We start from the raw sequence: 22,411 nt of genomic DNA, 5'->3' as shown, positions 1-22,411 counted from the left end.
GGAGGTGCTGCATATTACCCTGCAGTGGCAGAGTTACTGCCCTGCAGTGGCAGAGCTGCTGCCCTGCAATGGAGAGTTACTGCCCTGCAGTGACAGAGCTGCACATTACCCTGCAGTGGCAGAGCTGCACATTACCCTGCAGTGGCAGAGCTGCACATTACCCTGCAGTGGCAGAGCTGCTACCCTGGAGTGGAGAGTTAGTGCCCTGCAGTGTCAGAGCTGCTACCCTGCAGTGGAGGTGCTGCATATTACCCTGCAGTGGCAGAGTTACTGCCCTGCAGTGGCAGAGCTGCTGCCCTGCAATGGAGAGTTACTGCCCTGCAGTGGCAGAGCTGCACATTACCCTGCAGTGGCAGAGGTGCTAGCCTGCAATGGAGAGTTACTGCCCTGCAGTGGCAGAGCTGCACATTACCCTGCAGTGGCAGAGTTACTGCCCTCCAGTGGTAGAGCTGCAACCCTGCAGTGGAGAGTTATTGCCCTGCAGTGGCAGAGGTGCACATTACCCTGCAGTGGCAGAGTTACTGCCCTGCAGTGGCAGAGCTGCTGCCCTGCAATGGAGAGTTACTGCCCTGCAGTGGCAGAGCTGCACATTACCCTGCAGTGGCAGAGGTGCTAGCCTGCAATGGAGAGTTACTGCCCTGCAGTGGCAGAGCTGCACATTACCCTGCAGTGGCAGAGTTACTGCCCTGCAGTGGTAGAGCTGCAACCCTGCAGTGGAGAGTTATTGCCCTGCAGTGGCGGAGGTGCACATTACCCTGCAGTGGCAGAGTTACTGCCCTGCAGTGGCAGTGCTGCTGCCCTGCAGTGGAGAGTTACTGCCCTGCAGTGGCAGAGCTGCTACCCTTCAGTGGCAGAGCTGCACAGTACCCTGCAGTGGCAGAGTTACTGCCATGCAGTGACAGAGCTGCTACCCTGGAGTGGAGAGTTACTGCCCTGCCTGCAGTGGCAGAGCTGCTACCCTGCATTGGAGAGTTACTGCCCTGCAGTGGAAGAGCAGCACATTACCCTGCAGTGGCAGTGCTGCACAGTACCATGCAGTGGCAGAGTTACTGTCCTGCAGTGGCAGAGCTGCTATCCTGCAGTGGAGAGTTACTGCCCTGCAGTGGCAGAGCTGCACATTACCCTGCAGTGGCAGAGTTACTGCCCTGCAGTGGAAGAGCTGCACATTACCCTGCAGTGGCAGAGCTGCTACCCTGGAGTGGAGAGTTAGTGCCCTGCAGTGTCAGAGCTGCTACCCTGCAGTGGAGGAGCTGCATATTACCCTGCAGTGGGAGAGCTGCTGCCCTGGAGTGGAGAGTTACTGCCCTGCAGTGGCAGAGCTGCACATTACCCTGCAGTGGCAGAGCTGCTACCCTGCAATGGAGAGTTACTGCCCTTCTGCACATTACCCTGCAGTGGCAGAGCTGCACATTACCCTGCAGTGGCAGAGCTGCACATTACCCTGCAGTGGCAGAGCTGCTACCCTGGAGTGGAGAGTTAGTGCCCTGCAGTGTCAGAGCTGCTACCCTGCAGTGGAGGTGCTGCATATTACCCTGCAGTGGCAGAGTTACTGCCCTGCAGTGGCAGAGCTGCTGCCCTGCAATGGAGAGTTACTGCCCTGCAGTGGCAGAGCTGCACATTACCCTGCAGTGGCAGAGGTGCTAGCCTGCAATGGAGAGTTACTGCCCTGCAGTGGCAGAGCTGCACATTACCCTGCAGTGGCAGAGCTGCTACCCTGGAGTGGAGAGTTAGTGCCCTGCAGTGTCAGAGCTGCTACCCTGCAGTGGAGGAGCTGCATATTACCCTGCAGTGGGAGAGCTGCTGCCCTGGAGTGGAGAGTTACTGCCCTGCAGTGGCAGAGCTGCACATTACCCTGCAGTGGCAGAGCTGCTACCCTGCAATGGAGAGTTACTGCCCTTCTGCACATTACCCTGCAGTGGCAGAGCTGCACATTACCCTGCAGTGGAAGAGTTACTGCCCTGCAGTGGGAGAGCTGCACATTACCCTGCAGTGGCAGAGCTGCACATTACCCTGCAGTGGCAGATCTGCACATTACCCTGCAGTGGCAGAGCTGCACATTACCCTGCAGTGGCAGAGCTGCTACCCTGGAGTGGAGAGTTAGTGCCCTGCAGTGTCAGAGCTGCTACCCTGCAGTGGAGGTGCTGCATATTACCCTGCAGTGGCAGAGTTACTGCCCTGCAGTGGCAGAGCTGCTGCCCTGCAATGGAGAGTTACTGCCCTGCAGTGGCAGAGCTGCACATTACCCTGCAGTGGCAGAGGTGCTAGCCTGCAATGGAGAGTTACTGCCCTGCAGTGGCAGAGCTGCACATTACCCTGCAGTGGCAGAGTTACTGCCCTGCAGTGGTAGAGCTGCAACCCTGCAGTGGAGAGTTATTGCCCTGCAGTGGCGGAGGTGCACATTACCCTGCAGTGGCAGAGCTACTGCCCTGCAGTGGAGAGTTACTGCCCTGCAGTGGCAGAGCTGCACATTACCCTGCAGTGGCAGAGGTGCTAGCCTGCAATGGAGAGTTACTGCCCTGCAGTGGCAGAGCTGCACATTACCCTGCAGTGGCAGAGTTACTGCCCTGCAGTGGTAGAGCTGCAACCCTGCAGTGGAGAGTTATTGCCCTGCAGTGGCGGAGGTGCACATTACCCTGCAGTGGCAGAGTTACTGCCCTGCAGTGGCAGTGCTGCTGCCCTGCAGTGGAGAGTTACTGCCCTGCAGTGGCAGAGCTGCTACCCTTCAGTGGCAGAGCTGCACAGTACCCTGCAGTTGCAGAGTTACTGTCCTGCAGTGACAGAGCTGCACATTACCCTGCAGTGGCAGAGTTACTGCCATGCAGTGGTAGATCTGCAACCCTGCAGTGGAGAGTTATTGCCCTGCAGTGGCGGAGGTGCACATTACCCTGCAGTGGCAGAGCTACTGCCCTGCAGTGGAGAGTTACTGCCCTGCAGTGGCAGAGCTGCACATTACCCTGCAGTGGCAGAGTTACTGCCCTGCAGTGGTAGAGCTGCAACCCTGCAGTGGAGAGTTATTGCCCTGCAGTGGCGGAGGTGCACATTACCCTGCAGTGGCAGAGCTACTGCCCTGCAGTGGAGAGTTACTGCCCTGCAGTGACAGAGCTGCACATTACCCTGCAGTGGCAGAGGTGCTAGCCTGCAATGGAGAGTTACTGCCCTGCAGTGGCAGAGCTGCACATTACCCTGCAGTGGCAGAGTTACTGCCCTGCAGTGGTAGAGCTGCAACCCTGCAGTGGAGAGTTATTGCCCTGCAGTGGCGGAGGTGCACATTACCCTGCAGTGGCAGAGTTACTGCCCTGCAGTGGCAGTGCTGCTGCCCTGCAGTGGAGAGTTACTGCCCTGCAGTGGCAGAGCTGCTACCCTTCAGTGGCAGAGCTGCACAGTACCCTGCAGTTGCAGAGTTACTGTCCTGCAGTGACAGAGCTGCACATTACCCTGCAGTGGCAGAGTTACTGCCATGCAGTGACAGAGCTGCTACCCTGGAGTGGAGAGTTACTGCCCTGCCTGCAGTGGCAGAGCTGCTACCCTGCATTGGAGAGTTACTGCCCTGCAGTGGAAGAGCAGCACATTACCCTGCAGTGGCAGTGCTGCACAGTACCCTGCAGTGGCAGAGTTACTGTCCTGCAGTGGCAGAGCTGCTATCCTGCAGTGGAGAGTTACTGCCCTGCAGTGGCAGAGCTGCACATTACCCTGCAGTGGCAGAGTTACTGCCCTGCAGTGGAAGAGCTGCTACCCTGGAGTGGAGAGTTACTGCCCCGCAGTGGCAGAGCTGCACAGTACCCTGCAGTGGCAGAGCTGCACATTACCCTGCAGTGGAAGAGCTGCACATTACCCTGCAGTGGAAGAGCTACTGTCCTGGAGTGGAGAGTTACTGCCCTGCCTGCAGCGACAGAGCTGCTACCCTGCAGTGGAGAGTTGCTGCCCTGCAGTGGCAGTGCTGCACATTACCCTGCAGTGGAAGTGCTGCACAGTACCCTGCAGTGGCAGAGTTACTGTCCTGCAGTGGAAGAGCTGCTACCATGGAGTGGAGAGTTACTGTCCTGCAGTGGCAGAGCTGCACATTACCCTGCAGTGGCAGAGCTGCTACCCTGCAATGGAGAGTTACTGCACTGTAGTGACAGAGCTGCACATTACCCTGCAGTGGAAGAGCTGCACATTACCCTGCAGTGCCAGAGTTACTGCCCTGCAGTGGAAGAGCTGCTACCCTGCAGTGGCAGAGCTGCACAGTACCCTGCAGTGGAAGCTCCTGCAGTGGAAGAGCTGCACATTAACCTGCAGTGGAAGAGCTGCACGTTACCCTGCAGTGGAGACTTACTGCCCTGCAGTGGCAGAGCTGCACAGTACAATGAATTTTGAGGAAGACATGGATGCACAAGCATATATCAATACACCATGCAGTGTTCAATACAACAATACCCACTAGGGATGTCCACACAGTATTGACTACAGACTGCCCACACAGCTCATGGGAGCCCAATGTCACAGTGTAAGTCACTGTCACTTGGTCACACCCTTTGCAAGCCCATAGAAATGGGAAGCAGGAGGGGTGTGTGTGTCACAAACCCAAGCATCTAACCCAAACTCGGGACAAGCCTGCATGTGCCCAGCCGGAATACACTGTGGATGCCCACGGGAGCCACACAAGGTAACACTGTTAAAAAAAATAAAAAAAAAAAAAAATTGAAAAAATCAAAAATGGCCATGTGGGGGCCGGGGAGGGGGGAGGCTACCCAGGCGGTTCGAGGACAGGGTGCACACCAACACCCACCTGCGTGGATGTTGCGAAAAAAAAAATACCTCCATGGGCTCATGGCCTGCACAGCTATGCCATTGTGGGAGAACTGCTGTCTTTCTCTTCACCCTCTGCTGCTGCATTAGGAGGTGGTGGTGCTATGGGAGGCAGCCCATGCAAAGCCCTGGTATGGTCCTCCATGGCAGCAAGCATGCGGTTCTGGAAGATGATAGTGCGGAGATGCCCATGCAGCACCTCCCGGGTTGCCTGCATTTCTTCACGCATGGCCTTGCGTGATGCCTGGATCTCCTCACAGGTTGTCTGCAGCTCAGCTGTGAGCGAACGTGTGAGCTGCTCCCGCTGCTGTTCTGCCCTAACATTTCGGGAAGCCTCAAGTTCAAGCAGAGTCTCCCTGACGTTATGGAGTTCTACCCTCAGGGCTTCCCTGTGACTCTATTGATATGGCTTCGCACAGAGTCTCCAGTGCCGCCCGTCCGTCCCTGTTGGACGCCAACATGTCTTCCCTGTGTGATTGATTGGCAAATGGAGTCTTTTGCCTGCTGTTGTTGCTCCATCTGCCTTTCAGGGGGGATAATGGAAGTGGCCACCCTCTCCATTGCCTGAGCCATCATTTCAACTGATGCTGCCTGTTGGGTTGCCATACCGTACATGGAGTTTTCCGATACAGTATTGCCTGGTGGCGCACGGCCACCGCGTTGGCGGGCACCACACCTGTTTGGGGCAAGGCGATGTGCACCCTGCTTTGCTGGCACTACATGAGGCTGCAGGACTGCATTCCTCCTTTGATCTGCTGGCCCAGGAACAGGATCAGATGTTGTGGAGTGTGACCCTGCATCCGTAACCGCCAAAGGCGGACCTACCAACACTGACATCCCCATAGAGGGTTCTACCCCTGGTGCAGGTGGGTTGGACAGAACGGAATCCCTGCCAGAAGCACTCACCTGCGACAGCACATAAGTCTCATCATCAGATTCAGCAACTGAATAGAGGTCTGGGTAGGTGCACCCAGAGACACTCCTGGACAGTATGGTCTGCAGTAACAAAGGGTTTTCACCCACCACCACACTACGTCCTCCACTGGTGCCCGGACGTGGCTGAGATACCTCCTGGGTCTGCACCATCTCCTCAACCTCACCAGCATCAAGTGCGTCATCACCTGCAAAAACATGAAATACAACAAATGGAAACTGGCATGAGCACCATAGCACACACACAGGCCTGACAAGACAGAGATCCTGTACATGATTTACACATGTCCCACATGACTATAACCCTGGCATGCATGCACTGTCAATGAGTTGGAAGGGGAGGCAAAAAGCAGACACTGAGGACACCAAGATGGAAAAGCAACACACTTGCTGCATGGTGGGTAGCACTGGCATCACACATTAGCCTGTGAGTGGCATGTCCAATACACATACATGACACATGCCAGCACACAGATGGCATGTAGCATAGCCATGGTACATTACACAACTACAGCGATATGTCAATGAATGAGTACTGTCACCCATCCATGTGAGATGGACATGGTGAGATGAAAAATCCTAAATAGTGTGGCAAAATATGGATGTGCCACACACTGCAACACATCCAGTGTACAATAATACAGTGATTGTAGGCAGATGTACACATCAATGGTTGGTCACTTTAACATGACAGGAAACAACTATCATGTTCCACATGCAAACAGGCCCTAAAAATAAATGTGAGTAGGCCAATACTCTTATTGGCCTGAATGGTCTAATCATTCACATAACCAGGTAACAACTGTGGCCCAATTTGTGGTGTAATCAATGACAGAAGCATGTCACATATGTGGCATTAGGGCTGAAAAATGCGTAGCAAAAATGGGAGAATTGAAACAATCGGCCTGAATGAACACTGAAAAAATCTGAGCAATGTTGTTGCAAGATGACAGTTCAAGGGCAACTGCAGTAATGTGGCGCTAATTGGCTACTGTGGCGCTAATTGGCTACTGTGGGCAGAAGGGATACTGTCGTACCCAAATCCAAGGCACGTGAATGTATTGGAGGAAGCACATGGGTGACCCATACCACTCTGGAGTACACACCCTCACCTGGCACTCAATCAGAACCGTCACCCAAACAACATACACATGGATTACACACACATGCATGGGCACTCACCGGACAATGCGTCATAATCAGGTAGGTTTCCCACGCCTTGGATCTGTTCCTCTGATGAAGGCTCCAGCAATAGACTCATGTTCAGTGAGTTGGTTGTCCTCTGGTGGAGACCCACCGCCAGACACCAGAGTAGAGGCATGATTTGAGACCAGCTTGTTCTTTGCTCTGTCTTTCAGGTCATTCCACCGCTTGTAGCAATCATCAGTTTTGCTACTCACAAATCAAAGGGCACTAATGTGGTCCACGATGGTCTGCCAGTGTGCCCTACGTTGACCAGGTGTGGTCTTGCACCCTGCAGTCACATAGGCCCCAAGTGCATCAAGTTCGGCGTCATTTAATCTAGGCTCCCTTGACGTGCCAGAGTGTGTAGCCGTGTCTGGGGTCTCAGCCTGTAGTGCCAGAGCACCCTTCTTTTTCGAAGGTGGCTTATGCCGCTCTTGTCAGTAGAGGCAGAAGCGCCGGAGGACTGTGTACTAGGAGTGTGCGAAGGCACAATGACCATAGGTCTTGGTGCAGGCATTGGGTGCAGGGTGTTGTTGGCAGGGGCAACGTCGGTTTGATGGACCTGGACCGATACTCTCCCGGCTAGGAGACTCAGAGCTGGGGTGGATAGAGCTGCAGCTTCCCCTGCAGCCTCCCCACCCTGTCTACTTGGGGCAGCAGATGACATTGCTGCCCCAGATCCACGTGGCCTGGTGACACCAACTTGCACCGCCACACGTGGCTTAGACTTGCTGACCTGGAAGTCAGCCTGGGAGTCTTCCTGTGCCGGTTCAGGTGCCACAATGGGCCGGTCCAACAAGGGCTGAGCTGGGATGGTGTTAGCTACGTTTCCCACAACCATGGGGGTGTGGGGCATGGGTGTCCCTGATTGGTCCTCCACACATGGGGGTCTAGGGGCACCATGCAAATCCTGGCCACGTCCCCTACCGCGCCCACCACGCCCACCTTTTGCAGGGCGGCCACCTTTGCCTCCTTTACCGCTTGGTCGCCTCCCAACCATGGCACTGATGTTGTTGTGCGTATGGGAGTAGCAGTAAACTATTGTCCTGGGCAATTGGGGGTGAAAGGGGTAGGGTACTAGATGGAATTCGTACTCTAGTGCTCTAGCAAGGCTGTCTGTGACCCCTGGGGGAAGATGACGGGTCACGCAACGCACAGGCACCCCGAAAACAAAAATGAACGTGTACGCAACCCCTCAAAGACCATGTGCGTGGAGAAATGAACTTGCACTACGCGGTGGCACCCAGAAACACAAAAATAAGCGTATGCGTAATACACGCAGCCTACAATGACCTCTGAAGGGGTACGCGACACACGGGGCAAGCAGAGTTGGTAAATACGTGCGCGACTCACCGTATGCCTGGAAAAAGAACGTGAAAAAAGACACACGTGTGAGCCTTGGCAACACCCCTGCCAAAAGAAGAATTGTATGCTGTCTGAGGAAACAGGCACAACAAAAGAAAATAAACGCTGTCAGAGGTAACAGGGAGTACGAACTTGAAACGCTGTGAAGTAATCGCGTGTGAACTGACAAGAAGTACAAAATTCACCCACTCGCTCTCCACAAAAAGCACGTACAAGTAAATGGCATCCTACACGTACCTTTTAAACCGGCCCACACCTACAATGTCACATATGCTTGTACGCGCTAAGGCCCTTTGCTCCAATTACACGAGCTGACACTCGGACGTGCAGTTTTTGCACGTGTACGATGAACATGCACCCGTGTTGAGGGAAACGCCCTTGCGCGTCACGTCACTGACACGCTTATGCGCTAAAGGGCCTTTGGTCCAATGAATTCGCGTACGTGCGGTGTATTCACGTGCTGATTCACTATGCACCCGTCACGAGGGAAACACCCGCGCGTAACGTCACAGACATGTTTACGCGCTAAGGCCCTTTCCTCGAATTACACACTGACGTGCAATTTTTTCACGTGCCAAATCACTCCGTATCAAGCTGGCCACGCAACAACACACGGAAGACCACGCTCCTGCCCAGAAGGCCGAATTACTACCCCCAAGAGCCCCAAGCACGTTCCCACCTGCTGCCTGCCTGCTGCCCAAGTGCCCTGCTATTTGCTGCCTGCACATCAGCCAGGGGTGAAGTTGCTGTGATCACTCCTGCTGGAACTGAAGACTCCCGACTGGGATACCATCGCTCCACAGCCCAGCCCCAGGACCCAGTTGCCCACCCACACCTGCCTCTGGGGTTGCCATTTCGGGCACAACACCATCTGGCACCAACCACTGGAAACGCCCAGCCAGAGAGGCAGAGGGCCACCAGCTTCAGTGCCAGGGAAGTTGGTGTCCTGGTGGAGCAAGTCCTGGGGCAGTATGATGCCCTCTTTGGAGGTTCGCGCGCCGACTATGAAGGACGGACCAGGACCATGATCTGGATGGACATCGTGACTGCCATCAACGAGGAGGGGGTGGTAGTCCGTGACATCAAACATGTCAAGAAGCACTGGGAAGACTTCAGGTCCAGGACCCTCAACAAGGCCCGGCGCCTCTTGAAAGCAGCAGATGCCAAGGGGCGCCAGGGCCACCTGTCCGACCACCAAATGAGGGTCCTGGAACGCATAAGCCCAGCGCTCCACTCCCAGGTCCTTGAGAGGCAGACCCGTCTGGAGTCGAGCAGTAAGTGTTCATGCATACTGGTTGGGCGCTGTGTGTGTCGTGGTGTGCCAGTAGTGTGCAGGTTGCACATGTGTTTCTGTAGGGCTATGTATGGATGTGTATGTACAGGGGCGTGAGGCTGACGCATGCAAGTCCTCTCATTTGTGAGACACATGGATGGTGTATGTGTGGATAAGCATGCAGGCCAAATGCAGATGTGGGAGCACACGTTTGAATTACTGTGTATGTACGTTGGCATGGTTGTGGTGTCACACATGGATGTTGGTTCCAGCTGCATGTATCTGCACTGTGTACATGTGCATGTGTGTGTATTTGACAAGTGTGCAACTGTGATGCAACATGGATGCATGTGGCACTGACATGTAGAAGGCTGAATGCCAGATGTGACATGGATGGCGATCTCATCACTCTGACAGTTGGTGGAAATGTACACATGCATGTAAGTGTGTTGGTGTGTATGCATGTGTTGTGTACTCCCCGTGTTTCATGTGATGTCAGGCTCACCTTTGGATGCTGATGATGATGTGTATGGATGGTGCTGCCTGGTGCAATATTGCTGTGGAATTGCTCATGTGTGTGAGTAGAAATGACATGTGTGTTAGGGAGTGTGATGCCATGTCTGAAGTTTGACACTGCCACTCATGTGCAACTGTCATGTGTGTCCGTCCATTGTACAGTGCCCTGATGCCTGTGTTCTATCTCTCCCTGTCTGCAGCGTCAACGGATGAAGAGGGCGGAGAGGGTGCTGTGGAGCAAAGCGACAGGGATCGCACCACCAGCCGGAGACGCAAGGCCCGGCTTCCCTCCAAGATTGTCATCTCTTCGGGGAGTGAGGAGTCTGGTGCTGCGTCCCAGGCCGCAGCTGCCGAGGGTAGGTCCAAGAGGCGGAGGTTGGAGATGGACTCCTCGGCAGCAGAAGGGGCAGCTGAGACCCCAGAGGGTCCGACGGAGGAAGATGGCATGGAGTCATCCAGCTTGGTGGGGGGTTTGGAGGAGGAGGAGACCATGGAAGGGACACACACAGGGTCTGGAGGTGGGGATTCCACTGGTGCCAGTGGTGCAGTGCAGGGACAGGGACAGGGACAGGAGGCAGCACAGGCCGCCGTGGAGGTGCAGGTGTGTAATCCTGTCCCTGATCCTGTGACTGCATCATCCGGCACCAGCAGGGATGCCTACGTCCAGACCCGTTTTCAGGGAGGGGATGGGCGCACAATAACTGGCCTTCTCTCCCTGCTGACGTGGCTATCCAGGACCAGGTTGAGTCTGTTCTGGCTGGGATAGCGTTGCGTCAACAGGGCATGCGAGGTGACCTGCAGTGTTTTTGTGAAGACACTGCACGTCATCTCGGATGCCTCTTTGACCGCGTTGACCTACTGGGACAGGTCACCAGTGCTGGATTCCTCCGTGTGCTGGACCTACTTGCGACCCACCCCCGCCCCCTCGTCACCTGAACCCCCTACGCGGCAGTCGTCCTCCATGCCATCTTCCCACCCATGTATCACCTGGGTACCCCCTTGGAGCTGCCTCTGACCCAGCGTCCAGGCTGGTGGAGGACACATCCCTGCCACAGTCGGGAGTCGGACGTCCAGCAGGGGTGGCCAACGCAGCAACTGCACCCCAGCCGGAGGAGGACGTGTAGGCAGCAAGAGCCAGGGCACAGGCACAGGCACAGCAGCAGCAGCAACATGGTGGGAGCAATGATGGCTCAGGGTCTTCAACATCGGAGGGGCAGGCATCGGCCAGAGGGCAGGAGGACCCAGGATTGCAAGTGTCTTCCGTGTGGCAGCGGTTGGGCCATGCCATAGATGCGGAGCGGCAGGAAGAGGCACGTCTCACAATGGTCGGGGACGAGAACTCCATGCGGAGGGCACTGAGGCAGACCGAGTGCCTCGAGGCAATTCGCAGGGAGTTGGAGGTCAACATGTCATCGTCCCTGTGAACCCTCTGGGCCATGGAAGAGGACCGCCTCCAGGACATTGAGCGGGAGTTCGATGATGCCCTGGCCCGGGACATCAAAAAGTGAGCCGTCGGACTAGCCCGCAAAGCGACCGGGATCGCACCACCAGCCGGAGACGCAAGGCCCGGCTTCCCTCCAAGATTGTCATCTCTTCGGGGAGTGAGGAGTCTGGTGCTGCGTCCCAGGCCGCAGCTGCCGAGGGTAGGTCCAAGAGGCGGAGGTTGGAGATGGACTCCTCGGCAGCAGAAGGGGCAGCTGAGACCCCAGAGGGTCCGACGGAGGAAGATGGCATGGAGTCATCCAGCTTGGTGGGGGGTTTGGAGGAGGAGGAGACCATGGAAGGGACACGCACAGGGTCTGGAGGTGGGGATTCCACTGGTGCCAGTGGTGCAGTGCAGGGACAGGGACAGGGACAGGAGGCAGCACAGGCCGCCGTGGAGGTGCAGGTGTGTAATCCTGTCCCTGATCCTGTGACTGCATCATCCGGCACCAGCAGGGATGCCTACGTCCAGACCCGTTTTCAGGGAGGGGATGGGCGCACAATAACTGGCCTTCTCTCCCTGCTGACGTGGCTATCCAGGACCAGGTTGAGTCTGTTCTGGCTGGGATAGCGTTGCGTCAACAGGGCATGCGAGGTGACCTGCAGTGTTTTTGTGAAGACACTGCACGTCATCTCGGATGCCTCTTTGACCGCGTTGACCTACTGGGACAGGTCACCAGTGCTGGATTCCTCCGTGTGCTGGACCTACTTGCGACCCACCCCCGCCCCCTCGTCACCTGAACCCCCTACGCGGCAGTCGTCCTCCATGCCATCTTCCCACCCATGTATCACCTGGGTACCCTGTGGAGCTGCCTCTGACCCAGCGTCCAGGCTGGTGGAGGACACATCCCTGCCACAGTCGGGAGTCGGACGTCCAGCAGGGGTGGCCACCGCAGCAACTGCACCCCAGCCGGAGGAGGACGTGTAGGCAGCAAGAGCCAGGGCACAGGCACAGGCACAGCAGCAGCAGCAACATGGTGGGAGCAATGATGGCTCAGGGTCTTCAACATCGGAGGGGCAGGCATCGGCCAGAGGGCAGGAGGACCCAGGATTGCAAGTGTCTTCCGTGTGGCAGCGGTTGGGCCATGCCATAGATGCGGAGCGGCAGCGGGAGGAAGAGGCACGTCTCACAATGGTCGGGGACGAGAACTGCATGCGGAGGGCACTGAGGCAGACCGAGTGCCTCGAGGCAATTCGCAGGGAGTTGGAGGTCAACATGTCATCGTCCCTGTGAACCCTCTGGGCCATGGAAGAGGACCGCCTCCAGGACATTGAGCGGGAGTTCGATGATGCCCTGGCCTGGGACATCAAAAAGTGAGCCGTCGGACTAGCCCGCTGCCATTGTAAATAGTTAGGTAGTTTTAGGTTTCATTTTGGTTTTCATTTTTGTTTGGGGCGTTTGGACAATACTCCACTTTTTTTTTATATAGTTCTTCATTAGTTAGTGTATTTTTGTAGGTTTCATTTGGACAGTTGGGCTCATGGACTCAGGATTTCATCCTTGTAAATTGTTGGAGTGTGGATTTGTCTGCATTTTCTTTTTTGATTTTTCCATGGAGCAATGGATTTTACTTTTTCATTTCGGTTTGGATTTGCTTTGTTGGAAGGAGACTTTGGAGACATTTTTAATTTCATATATTTTGGATTCTGATTTCCTTTTTTTATCATCGTGTGACATTCTGCATTGTTTTCCTTATATACATTGTTTGGTCTTTGGATTTCTTTCACCACATCTTTTGTTCAATACATTTGTTCCCGTACTTCAATGTGTATTCTATCATTGGTTTCATGCATGTCACGATGTGGGCTTTCACATTCACTGGCACCCATTGTGTGTGTGTGACGGACATGTGTTGATGTACATACATGCTATTTGGGTTGTTTCATGTAATGGGCATTTCAATGTGAGGTCTATGTTATGCTTGGTTGGTTATTTGGGCAGGGGTGGCGTGCTGTGGGATTTTGGTGGCCATGAGGGCCATGATTGTGGGTCATGTTGACATGTTGGGGGGACATGAGTGGGGGCCTGCTGGCAGGTGCCCCTCACTGCTGGGGGGTGGGGGTGCAGGGGAACATGAGTGGGGGCCTGCTGGCAGGTGCCCCTCACTGCTAGGGTGTGGGGGTGCCGGGGAACATGAGTGGGGGCCTGCTGGCAAGTGCCCCTCACTGCTGGGGGTGCTGGGGGACATGAGTGGGGGCTTGCTGGCAGGGGCCCCTCACTGCTGGGGGTGCAGGGGGACATGAGTGGGGGCCTGCTGACAGGTGCCCCTCACTGCTGAGGGGTGGGGGTGAAGGGGGACATGAGTGGGGGCCTGCTGGCAAGTGCCCCTCACTGCTGGGGGTGCTGGGGGACATGAGTTGGTGATCATATTGCAAGGTGACATGTGGCTTGGCTGGGGGGCATGCCCATGGTGGATGGGCTGCCTAAGGGACATGACCAGGGGTGCAGGGTAGTCCCCTGTGGTGTGGGCTGCCTGCAAGGGCCGTGGAGGGGGTAGAGGGGACACCTGCGAGGACCCACACTGCCAATTCACGTGTGGGACTTCCTGTGCACCCCACTGGATACACATACCCCGCTCTGACAGCGAAATCACGTGTGAAACTTCACGCACACCCCCGAAATACACGTACCCCGCTCTGACAGCAAAATCGCATTTTAAACTTCCTGCGAACCCTGGTAATACACGTATACCGCTCGCATAGGGCCAATTGCGTGTGAAACTCTCCGCGCACCCCAGAAATACACGTACCCCGCTCGCACAGAGCCAATCGCGTGTGAAACTTCCCGCGCACCCCCGAAATACACGTACCCCGCTCACACAGGGCCAATCGCGTGTGAAACGCCCCCTGCACCCCCGAAATACACGTACCACGCTCGCACAGGGCCAATCGCGTGTGAAACTCCCAGCCCCGGGGTGTACATGTATTTGGAGGGGTGCGCGGGGAGTTTTACAGGAATTTTCGTGGTTGGGGTGGCTGTATGCTGGTCCAATGGCCTGGGCGCCATGTACAGGGTTTGTGCGCTGTGCATGGCGCGTGGGGAGGGGTTGGGGGCGTAACTGGCGCTGCTGCAGGGTCGCTGCGCCACGGCTGGTTTTGGATGTTGAAATCCATGAATACGCTGTGCGCGGAAATGGATTTTAGCGCACGCGGCTGGCGCAGACTGTCGCACGTGCACACTGTGCGCCAGCTGCGTGCGCCACTTGTGCGCTGGATTCTATGAATTACCCCATTAATATAATGCCCCTTGCTGGTGCCATCCCAGGACCTTCAGTAGCCATGCAACAGTGCCCAGAATGGCTGCAGTAGCGATGCTTTCCATGTTGGATGTTATATTTCCTGCCTGCTCCATCAGTGGCACAGCCCTGTGCCTAGATTCACCGCTATTACCTTTCTCTTCCCTAGTGGGTGTACAACATCCTGGAGAAAAGAGCAGAGGCTGATCGAATCGTCCACGAAAACCCCGACCCCGCCAATGGGTTCATCCTCCTCCCAGACTTCAAGTGGGACCAAAAGCAGGTAAGGGCTTTGCGTCTCTCTGTACTCCTGCATTTCTTTACCACCTGTCAGCTGCATTCTCCGGAAGAGACCCTCACATGTGAAGTGTTTTCTTTTCCTAGTGTCTGTTGGACACTCTGGCTTTGCTTGCCCATGCAGCCCTGCGCAGGCCATGAGCACACTCGTAAATCTGAATATAGAGATGGGGACCGTCAATCTAGAGACCGGAATGGGGGAGGGTTTGTTTGAGGAACAGAAAGACCAACAGTGGGCCCTTCTTAGAGTAACTGAGATAAAAATGGCGATGTACAAATGCTTAATACGTTTAAATACTTTTGGTCAGCACCATGAAAACCCAGACCCTGTATCTCCTTCCTTGCTTGAGGGTTCTTGGCAGGCATAGTTGAACATTCGTTGGCCTGCCTCGGCCACCTGGGTCGGTAGCAGTGTCTTGTAACACACTTTTACGCTGGGTCTCTTCCCCCTTGCTTAGGCTTTTTCCCAGAATGTGATATTACCCTCCAGCCATGTACCAGCGTCTCAGACTCAAGTCTCTGGTGAGTTGCTCTGCTCTTCACCAGCGTCTCCGACTCTAGTCTCTGGTGCATTGCTCTGCTCTTCACCAGCGTCTCCGACTCTAGTCTCTGGTGCGTTGCTCTGCTCTTCACCAGCGTCTCCGACTCTAGTCTCTGGTGCGTTGCTCTGCTCTTCACCAGCGTCTCCGACTCTAGTCTCTGGTGCATTGCTCTGCTCTTCACCAGCGTCTCCGACTCTAGTCTCTGGTGAGTTGCTCTGCTCTTCACCAGCGTCTCCGTAGTCTCTGGTGAGTTGCTCTGCTCTTCACCAGCGTCTCCAACTCTAGTCTCTGGTGCATTGCTCTGCTCTTCACCAGCGTCTCTGACTCTAGTCTCTGGTGCGTTGCTCTGTTCTTCACCAGCGTCTCCAACTCTAGTCTCTGTTGCGTTGCTCTGCTCTTCACCAGCGTCTCCGACTCTAGTCTCTGGTGAGTTGCTCTGCTCTTCACCAGCGTCTCTGACTCTAGTCTCTGGTGCATTGCTCTGCTCTTCGCCAGCGTCTCCGACTCTAGTCTCTGGTGCATTGCTCTGCTCTTCACCAGCGTCTCCGACTCTAGTCTCTGGTGCATTCCTCTGCTCTTCACCAGCGTCTCCGACTCTAGTCTCTGGTGCATTGCTCTGCTCTTCACCAGCGTCTCCGACTCTAGTCTCTGGTGCATTGCTCTGCTCTTCGCCAGCGTCTCCGACTCTAGTCTCTGGTGCATTGCTCTGCTCTTCACCAGCGTCTCCGACTCTAGTCTCTGGTGCATTGCTCTGCTCTTCATGTATCTCTCTTGTCTTCTCCATTGTCTCAGATTGAATCCCAGCAAGTTTCTCTTCCGATTGCTCTCTGCCAATGTCTGACATAAAGCCTCAGCAAGCTCTTAGGTTTGTTTCCCGTCACTTTCCCAGTGTTTGAGCTGTAGCCCCAAAACGCTTTTAGATTTCTTATACTAGCTCCCCAGTGTATGAGCTGTAGCCCCAGCGAGCTCTTGGATTTCTCGCCCTGTCACTCTCGCCAGTGTCTGTGCTACAGCCTCATTGAGTGCTTGGATTTCTCGCCCTGTCACACTCCCCAATGTCTGTGCTATAGCCTCATTGAGTGCTTGGATTTCTCACCCTGTCACTCTTCCTGGTGTTTGAGACATAGCCTTATTGAGTGCTTGGATGTATCTCCCTGTCACTGTCCCCGGGGTCTGAGACATAGCCTCATTGAGTGCTTGGATTTCTCACCGTGTCACTCTTCCCGGTGTCTGTGCTATAGCCTCATTGAGTGCTTGGATTTCTCGCCCTGTCACACTCCCCAATGTCTGTGCTATAGCCTCATTGAGTGCTTGGATTTCTCACCCTGTCACTCTTCCTGGTGTTTGAGACATAGCCTTATTGAGTGCTTGGATGTATCTCCCTGTCACTGTCCCCGGGGTCTGAGACATAGCCTCATTGAGTGCTTGGATTTCTCACCGTGTCACTCTTCCCGGTGTCTGTGCTATAGCCTCATTGAGTGCTTGGATTTCTCACCGTGTCACTCTTCCCGGGGTCTGTGATATAGCCTCATCGAGTGCTTGGATTTCTTGCCCTGTCCCTCTCCCCAGGGTCTCTGCTATAGCTTCAATGAGTGCTGGGATTTCTCGCCCTGTCACTCTTCCCGGGGTCTGAGACATAGCCTCATTGAGTGCTTGGCTTTCACTCCCTGTCACTCTACCCAGTGTCTGAGATATAGCCTCATTGAGTGCTTGGATTTCTCACTCACTTTGGTCTCAGTCTCTGGTTCTTGCCTTTTGGGCTTTTATTCCCCCTCAGTGCTCTAATGAGCACTGATCTTTTTTTTTTATAGGCCTCCTGTTTAGTCTGATTGTTCAATGAACCATGCGATTTTTGTTATTCCCGAAAGGACGCCTCCTTTCAATCTGTGATTAGTTATGTCCCTCACCCCTTCTTTGCTTTCCCAGATGTTTCCCTTTCCCACCTGAAAGGCATTCGTTGTGGACACTTCTTTCCATCCTAACATTATCACTCATTGGTGCATTCCTGGTGGTAGCTGAAGGCTTAAAGTCCATCCACCATTTTGAATCAGGCAGTGTCTCCACAGAATGTTGCACAATCTTCTCACTGGTCCACTTCAAGCCAGGACTGAGACTCAAACGGTGGTCGTTGGCAGAACCTAATGGTTACAGGGACTATGTCGGGCTGCGGAGCTCTTGCCACATGGTGTGCGCGCAGGTATGGAGAGGGCTTGGAGAAGAGGCTTTGTACTGTTGTCTGAGACCCACATCTCGTGGTGTGGACGCCACACAAGCTTGCCCGGCTCCCCATGCACCACCTCCAAGTAGCTCTTCGCTTAGCGAGCGGGCATCCTTTTCCCCGGATCCTCTTTTCATTGCAAAGAAGGAATATTCGGTGTGACCTTATCACAGCTGCCAGTAAAGAACCAGAAAATGTGTCTCTTGCTGGGGGTGATGGGCCTGATTGCTTGGGCCTCCCATCGTAGTTCTCAAACTATTTTGTATCATTGCGCTGTGAACAAGCCCTCTTTCATCTCTGGTGAGAATTGTTGGAAAAGTGTAGCTTGTCTTCTTGCTGGTGATTAAATACTCCTGCCACTATGCATCCAACAGATGTTCCAAAGTCGGTACTACTTGAACTTGCTGTAGAAGTAGAACGGGCGAGGCGAAGCTTGAGCTTGCTGTAGAACGGGCGAGGCGAAGCTTGAGCTTGCTGTAGAACGGGCGAGGCGAAGCTTGAGCTTGCTGTAGAACGGAGAGGCTAAGCTGCTGAGGGAACATATGTCTTCACCTGTGTTTTGTTTATTTTTTTATATGAACAATTGTAAAACATGAAAAGAAAACCAGTTTCTAGACTGGCGGTCTACCCAACAAAGATGATTTTTTTTTTTTTTTTTTAATAACCACTTTTAATTTAAAATGCAGTTTAAAAATGGAATTGTTTGAAACGCAGGTGATAACGCCACTTTTGCCGCCATAGGTTGACGACTTGTACCTGATAGCTTTATGCCACATACGCACGATAAAGAGTCTGCGGGACTTATCCAGCGAGCACCTCCCCCTGCTGAACAACATCTTGAGTGAAGGCCAGGTGAAGATGCAATAATTAGGATATTTTTTATTTCTTACCCAGTCGCAGTGTAAGCAAATTGTTTATTGTATCTAGGCGCATAGCATGTTACAGGATTACTTAGAATTTTGCACAAAAGCAGAGTGTATACAATGAGGAACACACATTTCTTTTAGCAGTAAAAGTACATGATTAATGCAGGGAGTATGATGGTCCTTTTCCAACGATCAGTAAAGTTCAGGCAGAGTGTAGGTGGCCATCGTCCTTTTATCGCTCCAGGGAGAAAAGCCACATTTTGGATTCTTTCCTGAATGTGTAGTGCGATGGGGCTGATCTTAAGGTTGGGTACATTGAGGCAATTGGTGTGATGGGATCTGATGGGGCGTTCAGAGGTGTGTTTGGAGAATGTGTCCATAAAGTATTTTGGGGCATTTAAAAGTCAGGTTTAGGGATTTAAATTTGATTCTGGCCTTGATGGCAGCCATTTTGTAGAACGCCTGGCATTGGGGATGTGCTGCATTTTAGGGATTCTTGGAGCAGTTCTGAGGGCGTTGTTTTGTAGAGTTTGCTGATGTTACGTTTACTGGACCCCATGTAGAGTGCATTACAATAGTCTAATTTAGACAGAATAAGAGCTCTGGCTAAGGTAATGCAGCTGTCTGTAGATGGAAGTGGTTTACATGCATCGATGAGTTTGCATGTGTAGCTGGTGGCTGAAGTGGTTGCGTTGATTTGTTTGTTCAAGTTCAGTGCTGAGTCCAGGTAGAATCCTAGAGCTTTTACCTATTTAGAAGCATTGATCTTTAGGCCATCAATGTTTAATGTCTTAAATTGGTTGCTGAGTTTGAGTCTGGCTGACGATCCGATGAGCAGGAGCTCAGTTTCGTCATCATTGAGACAAAAGGCCATGTGTGGCCATCCAGGCTTGAATGACGAGGTACATTTTATTAACCCTTGCCATGTCTGTTTTGTAGTCGCCTGTGATGGGAATGAGAATCTGGGTGTCATCTGCATAATTAGTGTAGGAGACACCCAGATTATCAAGGTCGTCAAACGGGGGCTTCGTAAAAATATTGTACATAGTGGGTGAGACACAGGAGTCCTGAGGTACTCAATAGGTAGTGGTCAGCTGATGCGGTAGATGAGAAAACTCTCATGGAGCGGTTGTCTAAAAAGGATTGGATCTAGGCAGTGGCTTCCTTAGAGAAATGGGCAGCTGTGGACAAATGATTGCAGAGGACCTTGAGGTCCACTAAATCATCGTGTCACAGGGAAGTAGCTGATCGCTTGAGGCAAAAGCTGATGTTGACCCTTTTTTCTGACACTCCACCAGCAGTCTGGTTCTCTAGTTCAGCAACTTGGCAGCAAGTTGGTGCGCTTTTTACTTGTGCTCTGCCTGGTGAGATTCTGTGTGCCCCAAGTCTGTAGCAACCGAATGCCATCTGTTGTTGTGGTTGGTGATGGAATAAGAGAAGTTACTGCCATAATACTTAAGCGTTAACCACAAGTCCCAAGGGCTGGTACGGGTGGTAACAGCCAGGGCCAGAGTAGGCCACAGCGTAGCGAGGGTGTTTAACGAGGGCCCCGGGATGTTACCACCCGTTCCAACCCTTGGAATGGGTGGTGGTTATTCGCACCCTGGGTTGCCAATCCATTGGTTGCCCAGGCAGAGTGGCATGGCTGGGAGGTGCCACCGCCATTATCCAGATGACCTATACTGGTGCCCACCCATATGTGCACCCTCCTCAGAGATTTCAAACATTTAGCTGCAGGTTTCTTTTAGATGTGGAGAAGTGCCAGCTAAGCAGGCTGCTGAAAGCACCTGGCCTTTAAATTTGGCACCAAGAAACAAAAGCAGAGCAGGCAGTTGAGGATCCAGTCTATGCATGGCTATAGTCACCAATCTAACAGTGATCGAAGTGAGCGGGAACTAGTGTGAGCCGTGTTCCACTACTTTGTTTTTTTCTGTTGACCATTCCTCTACTTTTTTTACTTCCATAGCCACCAATCTCTATAGAGGATTTGTCCATTCGTGTCCCTGTGCAAGTGTAAAGTTGTACTGGGAGCCTTAGTTACTAGTCACTTCGACTACTGCACGTGCCCGGCTGCACCTCCTTATCACATGCTGCACTTTGCTTCCGCCTGCCCTCTCCCCTGGCGAGACCGCAGTTCACTACTTTTTTCGTTGCACTTGTAGTACTGCGCCAATACAGTATTTTCTCCTGCGCAATTCGTCTCTTAGTTACCCTGGTAGATGCAGTAGTAGTTCCTTGAACTCGAGCTGAGAGTTTAGGGCTCTTGGCGCTGCGAGCTGCTCCTTGGGTCACTGACTCCCTCGCCCCCTGAAGTGGCGCGCATGGAGCCCAGATATATGCCGCGTTCATGGTCCTGCCCCGTTACATGTTCCACGCGTCAGGGCTAGAGGCTGGGGCAACGGGGCGCTGCTGGGATTCGCATAGGCCCCTAGCCAGAGCAGCAGCAGTGACCCTGAAAGCGAAGATGGCCGTGGCTTTTTACACATGAACTGATGCCGTTCTATGTATTGACGCATGCATCCTTGAGCAGCATAATGTACACCAGGTGCAGGTACATCGGTTCATATGGGGCTGACACGCTGCACGTCGCCTAGCAACAGAGAGTTCTCGTGGGCCATAAGCTCCGCCACAGGAAGAGACCTCTTTGCTTTGCTGGGGAGAAGTGTAGGACAAGCTGCCTAGTACATGAACGAGGGAAGCCACCACCGCCCGGGGGGCACTTGCTGATTGATGGGTGCGTTTGGCTTCACGAAAGCATCCTTTATTCTGAATATTTATGCTGAAGGTAGGTTTAACAAGTCGAGTATTTCACTGGTCTGTATAGTTTGAAGGCGGCAACACATTAGAAGCAGAAGCAAATTACCCTGCATTTGGGGGACGTTAATGTTGGGAGTTTTAAAGTGCTGTAAACATTATGAATATAGCTGTGTTGTCTTTTTAGAGTGTGATCCAGAAGCAGTACGGCGTCAACAAGAGTCAGCTGAGGGTGTACCTGCATTACCAGCCGTCCTACTACCACCTGCACGTCCATTTCACAGCCCTGGGATACGATGCCCCTGGCACGTCAGTGGAGCGCGCCCACCTCCTGTCCGACGTCATCCAGAACCTGGGGCTGGATCCCCAATACTATCAAAGGCGGACCTTGACTTACGCCCTTCGAGAGGACGAGCCCTTGCTTCAGAAGTTCAGAGAGGCTGGCAAATGCTAGTTGACGTGACCCCTGATTTAAAACAGATTTTTTAAAATATTTGGTTTTGTAGTGGTTTTTATCGGTGCATATGATTAAATACATTCCTCTTTTTTCAAATGACTTGCTTATCTGTATAAAAAGAGATCCAGTTTGTAAGGCGGTGTGGCTGATCAACAGAGCGCATGACATGTTCCTTTATTGCTGTCTGGAGGGGTAGTGGGAAACACTCCTGTAGTTCCTGGGGGTCTCTCTACTGTGGGACAGGACGTTCAAATCCCGGAGCTCCCTAAACAAAAGGGCTACGCTATCGTCACCCAGGGGTACCCAGGGGTCCCTCTAAACCGCTTTCAATGTCCCCTTTCTTGACACAAGGTTCTAGTGCCCTGCACACTTTGACACACCGACCGGAAAACACCCCAAGCCTGAGGCTGCCAACAGCACATCACTGCTCTCTTGCACTTTTCCAGCTTTTCCGACTAACACTCGCCCCCTTCCTTTTTAAAAAAAAATATATCTTTCA

At 53.5% G+C, this 22,411-nt stretch overlaps 1 protein-coding gene across 2 annotated transcripts in view; it reads left to right on the top strand.

The window, feature by feature from the left end:
* DCPS (decapping enzyme, scavenger) overlaps positions 1 to 22,008 on the top strand; it is a 130,373-nt gene extending 108,365 nt beyond the window's left edge. The window contains exons 4-6 of one of the 2 annotated variants that reach the window (XM_069614191.1): positions 14,948 to 15,061; positions 18,577 to 18,687; positions 21,643 to 22,008. In XM_069614191.1, the coding sequence (XP_069470292.1) occupies positions 14,948 to 15,061; positions 18,577 to 18,687; positions 21,643 to 21,909 (492 nt within the window). In that variant the 3' untranslated portion in view covers positions 21,910 to 22,008. The remainder of the gene's footprint in view (positions 1 to 14,947; positions 15,062 to 18,576; positions 18,688 to 21,642) is intronic. The other variant, XM_069614192.1, reaches the window with a different exon arrangement.
* The last annotated feature ends 403 nt before the right edge of the window (positions 22,009 to 22,411 follow it).

This window comes from Ambystoma mexicanum, chromosome 9, assembly GCF_040938575.1.
Source record: "Ambystoma mexicanum isolate Mex_15411 chromosome 9, UKY_AmexF1_1, whole genome shotgun sequence".
Classification (NCBI taxonomy): domain Eukaryota; kingdom Metazoa; phylum Chordata; class Amphibia; order Caudata; family Ambystomatidae; genus Ambystoma; species Ambystoma mexicanum.
The sequence above is the reverse complement of the archived record's forward strand: the minus strand, read 5'-3'. Positions and strand labels throughout refer to the sequence as shown.